The sequence below is a fragment of the Panonychus citri genome, unplaced genomic scaffold, assembly GCF_014898815.1.
Source record: "Panonychus citri isolate SS breed McGregor unplaced genomic scaffold, ASM1489881v1 Contig00141, whole genome shotgun sequence".
In the NCBI taxonomy this organism is placed as follows: Eukaryota; Metazoa; Arthropoda; class Arachnida; order Trombidiformes; family Tetranychidae; genus Panonychus; species Panonychus citri.
In genome coordinates this window covers 1,729,928-1,741,687 of record NW_026515546.1, presented here as the reverse complement: position 1 = coordinate 1,741,687, position 11,760 = coordinate 1,729,928, and the positions used below count along the sequence as shown (strand labels likewise).

At 30.6% G+C, this 11,760-nt stretch overlaps 1 protein-coding gene across 1 annotated transcript in view; it reads right to left on the bottom strand.

Annotated features, from left to right (window-relative positions):
- The window catches only part of LOC128395125 (cell adhesion molecule Dscam2-like), a 62,458-nt gene continuing 50,698 nt past the window's right edge, over nucleotides 1-11,760 (bottom strand). Inside the window, exons 7-21 of the mRNA XM_053355528.1 lie at nucleotides 10,914-11,075; nucleotides 9,246-9,530; nucleotides 5,109-5,228; nucleotides 4,035-4,217; nucleotides 3,667-3,963; nucleotides 3,473-3,604; nucleotides 3,223-3,396; nucleotides 2,807-3,130; nucleotides 2,447-2,737; nucleotides 2,063-2,365; nucleotides 1,780-1,962; nucleotides 1,456-1,688; nucleotides 1,299-1,392; nucleotides 1,076-1,225; nucleotides 1-1,006 (exon numbers count right to left, since the gene is read on the bottom strand). Coding sequence (XP_053211503.1) covers nucleotides 876-1,006; nucleotides 1,076-1,225; nucleotides 1,299-1,392; nucleotides 1,456-1,688; nucleotides 1,780-1,962; nucleotides 2,063-2,365; nucleotides 2,447-2,737; nucleotides 2,807-3,130; nucleotides 3,223-3,396; nucleotides 3,473-3,604; nucleotides 3,667-3,963; nucleotides 4,035-4,217; nucleotides 5,109-5,228; nucleotides 9,246-9,530; nucleotides 10,914-11,075 — 3,062 coding nt within the window. The 3' untranslated portion in view covers nucleotides 1-875. The remainder of the gene's footprint in view (nucleotides 1,007-1,075; nucleotides 1,226-1,298; nucleotides 1,393-1,455; nucleotides 1,689-1,779; nucleotides 1,963-2,062; nucleotides 2,366-2,446; nucleotides 2,738-2,806; nucleotides 3,131-3,222; nucleotides 3,397-3,472; nucleotides 3,605-3,666; nucleotides 3,964-4,034; nucleotides 4,218-5,108; nucleotides 5,229-9,245; nucleotides 9,531-10,913; nucleotides 11,076-11,760) is intronic.

The following is an 11,760-nucleotide window of genomic DNA, read 5'->3' as shown; positions in this document are numbered from 1 at the left end:
ATTGATTTAACTTGACAATTGGGTTGATAAATTTTGATTCGTGCTTTTTTTTAATTGAATTGATATGATTGATTAACCTCCCTAATGTTAATCAAGCCAATTTAATCATGAATTTGAGTGGACTGATATTTCAAGTAATCAAAACAATTAAATGAACTAAAGAGATAAACTGAATTTAACTGTGAATTTATTTTATTAATTGTAATTTTTGTTTCCATCTCAATTAGTTAATACAATTTAATTACAGAAAAATAAACATTCAATGTTTGGCTTTGTATTGTTTTCTTATTATTAACAATCAATAGATTTGTGTCTTATTGATTAGTTATTGCAATTAAAACTCTGATTAAAACTTAAGCAAGTTAATCAATTAAGCCATCAGGTATTAAATTAAGGTAAAAGGCTAAGTGAAATACATATGAGGTCATGGACAAGGTCAAGGGTCATTCCATTATAAAAGATTGGACATTGAATGTTTTACAGAATGTGAATTGAATTAGTTAATTGTTATAATTAAAGTTTGAAATCATTATTAAATTTACAATTAAATTTATATTATAATATTTATATAAAAGCTACAAATTGAGTCTTTCTAAACAATTAAAAGTAATTAGTTTATAATTTAGTTTGGCAGAAATTAAATTGTCAGAGTTTATCAATTGATAGATGTTAAATTAGATTGAAAATTATCAACAATCTAATCAACAATCAAATTGAACAATTTTTACGACAATTAAGTTTACAATTAAGTTTTGGCATCAAGTTTATTTTTCTTTGGTTATAAAATTATCACTATTTGTGTGTATATCCAATGTATTGAGATCCTGATTAATTGGAATGCAATTAAGACCAATTTAATTATTTCCTTTAAATAATTAAGAAATTGTTCCTCGATTATAATTCCCATTGAAACGTTGAGCTGATTGTTGTTGTTGTTGTTGTTGACAAATTAACATTGGTTGTCGTTCAACATAAGTTGCATAATTAGCAGCACTGATTGGAATTGCTATTGATTGGAAGAGATTAAAATTGAACAATTAGATGATTGTAATTGTGATTAGATTAATTGTTTTACCAGTTAATTTTTTCTCGTCCGTTGCTTCATGAAATCTCAATAATGTATTGGAATTGATTGTCCCCTGGGCACAAGGTAATTGTCCAGTTAACGACATGTTTGGCCAAGATGCTTCAGAAGCACAACCAGAATCTGACGTTGTTTGAGTTACTGTTAAGTGATTAGATTTTGATTAGTATTTTGTTGATATCAAGTTAAGTTAATTGTTATTTGCTCAATTTACTTGGATAATTATAAACATGAACATCAGTCCGTGGCTGTCGGGGAGTCCGTTTGACCGTCGCATATAAAGGTTCCGTTTGGTTTAATTGCACATGCTAATTGATTGTAAATTTAATTTACTAATTTATTTGAATTTAATTGTACTTTTAGATATTTACCTGTTTCAGTGGTGATGGGCAGGTTCGTTTAGCTTCAGTTTCGATTAGACCATTGGTCAGATCTTTTTCTGATTCAATTTTGGTCATTGCATAGGAAGAAGGATAATTACCCGAGTCGAGGCTCGAAGCAGCACAATTTGTGGTCGATTTTTTCAATGTCCCATCAAGGGAAGTTAATCGAAGTGTTTCATTACCAGGCTCTCGTTTTGAGGGTTCATAGAGACCTTGATTTTCTAGAAGGTAAAAATGGTCGATAAATAAATGGAAAAGATTAGATTGACAATATTAGAAATGTTCGAAATGTTAAAACAGATATATACGCACCATAGAAGTTGATATTATTATGACGTCGTTTCAAAAATATTAAACAAATGAGAAAACTTAGAACTATGAAAGTTGCACCAATGGAGATAATTGTTGGCAGAATAAGATTCAATTCTGCGTATGGACTAGAATCTGAGGCCGATTTGGAAGCCTCATTGCCGATCATAAAAGGCCCCTTTTCGGCTAATAAATGAGAAGAGTAGGAAATGAAAAAAAGAAATTTTCGATTAGTTCTCATCAATCAAAAGAAATTAAAATATTAGTCAATTTTTCCATCTCATACCTCGAGCCAAACTGTTAGTTCTGAAGATGTGGGTCACCGTTGTTGGACCTGCTTCATTTGTCGCTGTTATTTTAAGCTCATACGAAGTTCCGGGTCGAAGGTCAGAGAGAATAATATCTTTCTCATCTTTGGACGGAGGAAAGATTACGGGTGGATGAGAGAACCATTCCTTTTTCTTTTCTTCTTTGAACATTATCTCCATTCTATCGATCGGACATCCTCCATCGTGCCACGAATCTGAGTGTATAACTGCAGTAGAAGCGTTTATCGATAACAGGGAATGTTTATCGGGCGCAACGGGGGCTACAAAAGAAAATGAAGATTTAATAAACCAGAATTTAGATATTTAGCGATTAGATTTCTATTCAGTATAAAAATACTGACCCAGCCCTTCGGTTTTCACATAGATAATGTTACTTGGGTCACTTTTACCGATCTCATCAAAGGCCACGATATAAAATTGATACGAGGTTCCACAGCTTAAGGCTTCAGTTGTATGAGAATTGGAACTTCCTGGAATCTCAAATGAATCCCATTTATCTGAACTTGAACGTTTCATGTAGACAATATAACCAGTTGGATTATCAGAATGAGCCTTAGTCTCAGAACTCCATGTGATTGTTATCGAGTTTGCAGTTTTAGTGGATAATTTTAGATTCGGAATTGAAGGTGGATCTGCAATAATGACGGATTATAAATAAATTAGAATCTAATAATTAATGGTTAACAAATTATCTTTCGAACCTTTTTCTAAGGTTTGAACTAGAATCTCTTCTGATGCTGGGCCAGAGCCTTTTGAGTTAAAAGCTTGGACGGTAATTGAATATTTAGTTGCTCGAGTAAGTCCATTGATTTGAGCTTCCATGTTAACGGAACGATCTTTGGCCTCCAGTGTTTTATAAGTGTATGAACCTGTTGTATCATCTCGAGTCTCTTTCACCTTATAACCAACATAATAGCCCATAATCGGCCCAAAGGTTAACTCTTTCTTTGGTGGTTTCCATGTAACTCTAACTGAAGATGAGCTCATTGGAATCGCTTTAATATGAAGCGGTGGTCCTCCTGGTGCTGAAATTAGAACCAAAAAGTCAGACACAATTAAAATAAGGAAGTTCTAAGACACATGAAGATCAAAATCGATAATAATTCGAATATAATACCTTCTTCATCAGTTCGAAAATGAACAACTTGACTTGGCTCACTTCGTCCGATCGCATTACTTGCGTACATGCGAAGTTGATAATGAGTAATAGGATGTAAACTCTCAAGACGATAAGATGTTCCACTGCCTGAGGCAGTTACATTCCAAGAGCCTCGAACTGTGGTCCATTTTTCTGTAATAATAACGAAAAAGATTATAATTTAAACTTAGAACTTGTTGAAAAAAAAAGATTCTATTTCTATTCTCACCTTTCTCTAACTTATACTGTACAATATACTCAATGATTGGACTATTTCCAGGATAAGGAGGTGACCATGAAACTGTTGCTGATCGACCATCATGGTCAAGAATTTTAATATCTTGAGGTGGATCAGGAGGCTCTGTAACACAAATTGAATCAGATTAATTTGATTTTCTAAATAAAAAAGATCAATTTACTAACCTTGAAGTAATAGTTGAATGTTAGTCTCATCTTTACCGAAACTATTAAAAGTATTACAAGTGAACAAGGCTGAATCCCGTCGATCAGCATCGCGAATCAAAATTTCCGATATTAAACCCTCTGGACTGGCCTCTTCGAAGAGTTCATATCTGGGATCATCTCGAGGAGTAAAACTAATCTTATCCTTGGACCAAGTAACGGTTATCGGTTTATCTCCAATCGATTTACATTGTAATCGAGCCTCTGAACCTTTTGTAACTGTGACAACGTTAAATTTTGTCTCGAAATGAGCAGCAACTGATAAAATGGAAGAATTAATGAAAAAGTTAGTTAAACATTCATGTTGATCGTTGATGTTTAAAACTGACCATTAACAGTTAGTCTGATAACTTTACTCAATCCTGGACCAATGTTATTATTTGTCTGACATAAATAATAACCAGCATCCGATTTCTGAGCGTTATGAATGGCCAATGATCCATTTTCAAAGACAAGAAGATGAGGAGATGAGTTTATCGGCTTGAAATTTGTCGGTGGGTCTTGTTGATAACCTTAAATGATAAAAAAGATAGAAATCAATCAAATAACATATTCTATTCTCCATGAATATTTAATGAAAGTCTCAATAGATGTTGCCATCTACTGAGAATCGAACTAATCAAAAAACTTTCCACTTAGTTTCGAGACGATTCCCTTAGATGGCATAACTTGATTCTCAAGAAAAATAAAGTTCTAATACTAATAGATTTTTATCAAGTCGAAATTGAACAGAGTCAAGATAACTGAAGAGTTCTATCTCTCTCTCAGTTTCCATGTCATTTCGTTATCAGATTAACCATCATCTTCTGAAATAATCTGATAAATATTATGAAAACACGAGACGAAGGGGATAGAATATGATATCAATCTATTTGTCTATGGAGAAGCAAAAAAGTTCAATGAAAAGAGAGTTCAGAATTCAGTATATAATAATATATAAATCATCTGAATGAGAAGATGGAAAATCCATTCCCAGTGATAATAATCAACTTTCTATTATTATTATTAAAATGAATTGGGAAGCAATAAAAATGAATATGAATATAAATCAAAAAAAGACGAAAATAAAAAAATCTAATATGAGAATCAAAGTTGATCATCATCATTGAGAGATAAACAAAAACAACACTGAATTGAAATGATTCCATGAACATGATATTGAGTAAACAACATGATATCATTATACTATCATTATGATTATTGACATGAGATTGAATTGAGATCTAAATTTTACGTGAGTATGAATCACAAACTCGATAATATTTTCCGTTCCAAGATACGAACTGCTTAAGAAGAATGAAAAACTTTCTCTCAAAGTTTATTCAACTTTCTCTTTCCGAATATAACTTTTTCCAAATTCTTAGTAAATAATATATAACAATATTTTTCCAGCATTTTCGTACCTTCACCTTTGGTCCAACGTATTCGAGGAATGGGATATCCTTCAGCTTGACAGTCTATCGATATACTTCGACCTTGAACAACCGAACTGTCAACTGGTTCGATAACCCACCGAGGAGGCACTAATAAGAAAAAAAAAATGGAATTAGAAACGATAAACTTAATTCAAGGTGATCATCTTCATCTTCACAATCAATAAGATGATGATTATTGGAAGAGGGCATAATGTTAATCTCATTTGATCCATCAGATTTACAGAACCATATAAGAGATTGATACCAAAAAATTGATCATCCTCATCATCTTATCATCCTTATTGATATAGATTATGTGTCAAAGTTAATTTAATTTAAACCCTTTCCTCCAATAACAGACACAATTGGTGACATATTTTCAGTCATCTTCCTCATCCTCATTCTCATTCTCATTCTCATTCTCATCCTCATCCTCATCTTCATCTTCATCTTCATCCTCATCTTCATCTGTAACTTTCATTTTCAATTACATTTCATCTGATGATAAAAACTTTCATCCTCATCTTTTATCATCATTATCACCCAATCATGTCACCATTTTCAGAACCATGTACTTAACCAATTTAATGACAATTAAAACAATTTAATCAAAGTAAATATATTATATTCAAATTAATCCTTTCTCTCCTTATCTCTTTATCTTCATCCTTTTCTCATCCTTGAAGATGCTTTTTTCTCATTCTTTATCCTCCGCATCCATTGAATTGTTAATCAGTTGGAAATCTTTTGAGTGTTCAACTAATTTCAATTAACTCTTGTAAGACCAAACAATTAACATTCAACCATTACCATTGTTGTTTACCAACTTGATTAATACTCTTAATTGTTGACAATCAGTTTTATATCACAAAATCTAATCAAATATTCAAGTCACACAAACAAAATGAAAACAATGATATAAATGAAACAAAATATTCTCAGACTGAATAATCATCAGCATGATAATTTAAAACTAAATTAAAAAAAGAGCTTAAAGTTTATCATCACCATTTGGAAACAGTTAACATTTAATTTAAGTAAAGTTTAAGGCTAAGAAATTAGTAAATTGTTATATACAAATTAATGGTCAACAATCAAATTTATCTTTGAAAAAGTAAATCCAATCCAATTACTGATTAACTTAATTATAAATTAAATGATTTGCCTCTTAACGGTTATCATGAATGATCATTGGTGAAGGTAATTAATCGTAGATAAGATTAAGAGCTGATGATTACTACAATTAATTAATTTCTTAATCATTGGCTCATTTCTTACATCTTAATATTGATCATAATGGGAGAAACATTGATGAAGTTTATGTTTTAATTTACTTTAATTGTTAAACATCAACAATTAATCAATGTTGCTACTTGTATGTTTTCAACGAGTAAATAATTTAGCTAATTAAAATTAATTGTTTCACTAAATGTTTAACTAATACTGTAAACAAAGTTTAACTTAATTGTGATAACATATCAAACTTATGCCTTAAATTGTTAACTAATTGTTGACATTAATGTAAACCAATTTTACACAATTTACTAATTATTTTCATCATTAGTTTGCCAACATGGTTCAGAACTGATTCCAATCAAATAGCGACACTTTTTTCATTTCAATGAGAAATTTTCGAGTCCAATATCACCGAATAGGTTATTCAAAGGTCAACCAGATATACGGTCAATACCTACGAAGTGACCATTGAGAAGATCGTTAGGTCAAAATGGTTTCGATGTTGATAAAGTTTCGATAACATCGATGATGATGAGTCACTAATGGATCGATTCGTTTTCTTAGAATCCGAGCTGATTATCAGACAATTAGATTGGTAGGAACTGTTATATTATCAAGAAAATCTATTATTTCAATCGTAATTGCAGTTTAATGGTTCAATTAATTACTACGATTATGTAAAAATGTTGGAAAAGTTTTTTTGTTTGCTGATCAATTTGAGAGTAAACTTGGATAATCAATGATTATAAAGCGAATCATGTAAGTTAATCAATATTAGATGAAGATTAATGAATAATAAAATTGATTTGGTTAAATTTTGAGAGATAAGATTGATGATGATTAACTAATTGTTGTAAAAGCTTTTCAGATAATTATCACCAGGCAAAAGTTCAAGTAATTGGGAAGTGGAAACAAGAAAAACAAAATTCTGGATGAAAGGAAACAAGATCCATCTAAATAATACATTCAATTGAAACAAAAAACATTCACCACCACCACAACCTCATCACCTACTCCACCCAATCATGATCCTCATCTTCATCCTCATCCTCATCCTCATCCTCATCTCCATCCTCATCATTTTCATCTTCATCCCTAATATTGGATTACATTGAAGTATCATAAGTAATTCATGAAAACAGGAGCAAACAAAAAAAACGGGAGGAAAAAAGTTCATAAATGTTATCCCATTAGTTTATCTTATACTTTGCCAACAATTAAATAAATTACAATCTCATGATAATTAGTGACCATTACAATTTCATCGTATTCATCTTGTATCATAATAATTATAATCAATCACAATAAAGTTTAACAAATTATTATATTAAATTAACAGCTAATCCAGTTGATTGTGATGATATTATATTTGTTAATCAGTTATCGTACGATTAATATATAAATTATATGATTAAATTGGTGAAAAATTTTTAATATGAGAGAGAGCATAAAAAAATAAGCTTCTTGATATAAAAACAACAATTAACTTGATCATTCATTTCATTTCACTTTCATTAATTACACTTTTTCAAAATTAAGCATCACCATTAAATTAAATTAATCTGCTAATCCAAACAGATTCAATTTAATAAATTATCATGATGAATATATAACAAGAAATGGAATCCAATGAATAGTAATATAAATTTTCATATGTTATATTTTCATAAATTTAACTGAATAGATTCATGATTCCCACCAGAATTTGGAAACTGTTATTTTATTTAAATGGTACGAATTGTTGAAGAGAAAAGTTCGAAATAATTTCCAAAATAGAAAAAAGAACATAAATATAATAATAGTATCGAATTATTCATAATTTTATTCTCTTCTTCTTCGTTCTTAGTGATAAACACAAGTTCTATCTTAATTTGGAATAATTTTCTATCTCTTTCTCTCCTTTTGTTTTACCGAAAACTTCTTATCCATCAGAATTACCCAGAGAATTCTGGTTCCAAGTTAAATGGAATTACAATTTGAATCAATTAGTGGTTTTGACGAACAAAAAGAATAACTAATCTCCAAGTTAACATGTTCAGATTTTGGACAATTTCGAAAATCGAAATGAGAAGAAAAAAAAATTCGTAACTCAAAGTTTTGGAGAAAAAGTTTCTCGAGGAAGTAGAATAAAAAATTCGACTTTTCCTGATCATATGTCAACATGAAACTTTAATACTCTAACATTAGAATTTTATTCTTTTTTTCTCATGATAACTTTCATTCCAAATGATATTGTAAACTTTTCGAAAGACACACAAATAATATTCTCTTTAATCATATTCTGTTTATTTACGAAAGAAAAAAGTTGCAAAAGAAAATTTCACCCACTGTTATCTACTTTTTCCATTGACACTACAACCTAACCTCATCTTATTTACTTTCATGATCATTTCCTCATTTCTTATTGAGATACTTATCAACAGTGAACACCGAAAAAAAAAGTTCATGATAATATATTTTAAAATTCAAGTCACTTTCAATGAACTTGTGTTAACAGTCACGTTAGTAGTTGTTAGGTAAACGTTTCAGAGACAATTTAATAATTGTTGAAACAATAGACAACAAATTCTTGTTAAATTATCATCATTAACTTGTACCATTATTATTAACCCAATTTCGATGACAACTGAAAACATCTCATCTGAACTTTCATCTTTCTGAGTCTTATTTTTTTTTTCGTCAAACAAGAAAAAAGCTCAAATTCAATTTGGGACAATTTTCATTTTCGCTTGAAAATTATCATTATTATCAGTTTTTCACCATCATGGTTGAGTCAACACAAAACCCCATCAATGAGCCTTTGGTGTTCAATTCAGTTTCAGAATCTTTTTGGTTCATGGAGATGAGAAAATGAGAGACATTTTTTCAGAGTAAATATTGAATTCTTACCATGTATTATCATATGGGCGGTGTGAGTTGCTGAACCAGCTTCATTGGTCGCGATACAAGTGTAGTTACCTTTATGCTCGAGCGCCAATGATTCAAATAATAAAATTGATGAATAATCACTTAATTGTGATACCTTGATACCCTTTTGTAGTATAACGGGTGCTCCATCTTTCAACCATTTAACATGAATCGGATAATCACCGGACGCTGCGGTACAAATGACCGATGCTCGTTGACCCTCACGAAGGTTAACTGGGAATGAAAAGTTGGCGATTGTTGGACGAACTAAATAAGAAAAGATAAACACGAGAAATGTCCAATTAGTGGCCAGTTTATAAATCCAAAGAATATTTCAAATTTTAATAATAATCAAATTCTCAAAATGTTGATGAGAAAATTTCATCATTTCTTTCCGAAATCTGATTGACCGCAATGGTTTCAATCGAGAATTGAAAAGATAAATTTCACCTTTCAAATACTCATGTTTTATGGTGAAATTCAAAGATTATATCTTCATTAATGATTGATATAAATTCTGAATGAGATGCTGGTTATTTATTATGATAACATTGAGATAGTAAAAGTAATTTACAAGTCGATTAAACTTTGAGAATAAAAAATTCTTCATGTAATATTGTGAAAACTTGGTGAAAGTTGAAAATTTTAAACTCGAAAAGATTGAAAAATTATCCTAACAATAAATAGAGAGATTTTGAAAAAGTTTTGTCATCCTTTTTGTTTTTGTGTCACTGACAGTGGACCTTATTAAGGTGGAGTCAAGGTAAATAAATGTTAACAATGAGAAAAGTAAAGTGATCATCATGATGATAATTCTGATGATAATAATAACTCCACCCGGTGAACATGATGAGTTGTAAATGAAAGTGGGAGTTGAAAATCAAGAAGTCAACTCATATAAATTTAATAAACAAAAGTTTAACTCACAAAGACAACTAACAGGCTCATCTAAATTCAAGGTAATATTCAGTTTCTCAGGCTAAAAATATAACTTCAGGAGAGAGAGAGAGAGAGAGAGATAAAGATGATAATGATGATGAGGAAGAGAAGAAGAATAAAAAAACTCGAGTAGAATACTCGATTCAAAGAGAGAAAAGAGAGAGAGAGAGAAAGAGAGAACAGCAAATGGGCTTTGCTCTTTTCTTTTTATCATTCTGTTGTTTTCTCAGTTTCATCATGATGATAATTCTGAAAGTTCAGTGGGTTTCCTATTCATTCCCACTCCCTGTTCCTTAAATGTGACATAAATTTCTTGTTTACTATTGAATAACTTTTTTACCTTTATCATGTTACATAGTAGATAAGAAAATTGCTCTTTTACATTAACGCAATTCTATAACAATAACATTTATCCTAATAACCGACAATTATATCATAAAGATAATCTCTCATCAAGATAATCACTATGTTCCAATTGTGTAACCGATTAACAATTTATGTCAGATAAAAGATAATTAGAAATGATAAACTCAATCCAATAGACAAGAGGTGATTTTTTTACGCTCTTCTATCCATCACATTTATAAGAAGCTGATTGTTAATCTAATCTCATCCTCTCTCAGTGTTTTGGCAGTTTTAATGTAAATTGTAATCAACATGATGATTATTGTAAGTTGATTGTATCAGTAAAAAACAGATATACTAACTTACCCTTAACACTAATGTATAAACTTGATTCCGATTGTTGATTTTGTTTATTACGAGCAAGGCAAGTGTAAAATCCTTCATCAATAGAGCTTTCAACTTGATGGATTTCGAGTGAACCATTATCGTGAACTTTTTGTCTATGATTATCGGGTAACCTATGGCCTCCTGAAATATATCAAAAATGGATGATAACAGAGAGAGAGAGAGAGTGATGATGATGATGATGATGATCAGAAAACCATTCATGTCAGTCAATGTCTCAATAGTGAAAATGTCATAGGAAAATGTAGCAAGTAAAATCAAGTGTCATTCTCAAAATCCCAGGATGATTTTCAGACGATTCAAAAGGGAGGAATCGGGATACATATACACCAGAGAGATGGGATGCTAAAGATGATAAGAAATGGATTAATATGATGATGATGAGGATGATGAAGATAGATTCTTGTTAGAGTATAAATTGACTATTTCTACTCTTGGTGAGTTAAATTTCATCTTTTCAAATTTGTCAACTCTCTTTCTCTTGATAAAGATAACCAATGAAAATATTGAGACTTTTTCTTGTCTTCAAGTTGACATTCTTTGAGTATCTGTTTACTATGTAACTTGCAATTCTATCATTTCACAAAGCTACCCCACCCAAGAAACTCATGTAAATCTGATTCTCTGAACTCTCCTTACATCAGTTATCATCTTTATCCTCACAATCTTCATCACCTAAACTCACAATATCGTTTTCCCTGCAACAGTAAACACTTCAATTGATATTACATTTGATTCTCAACTCCCTCATGACAACGATGATACAAATGATTATATTGATGATGATGATGATGATGAAAACTCAGGC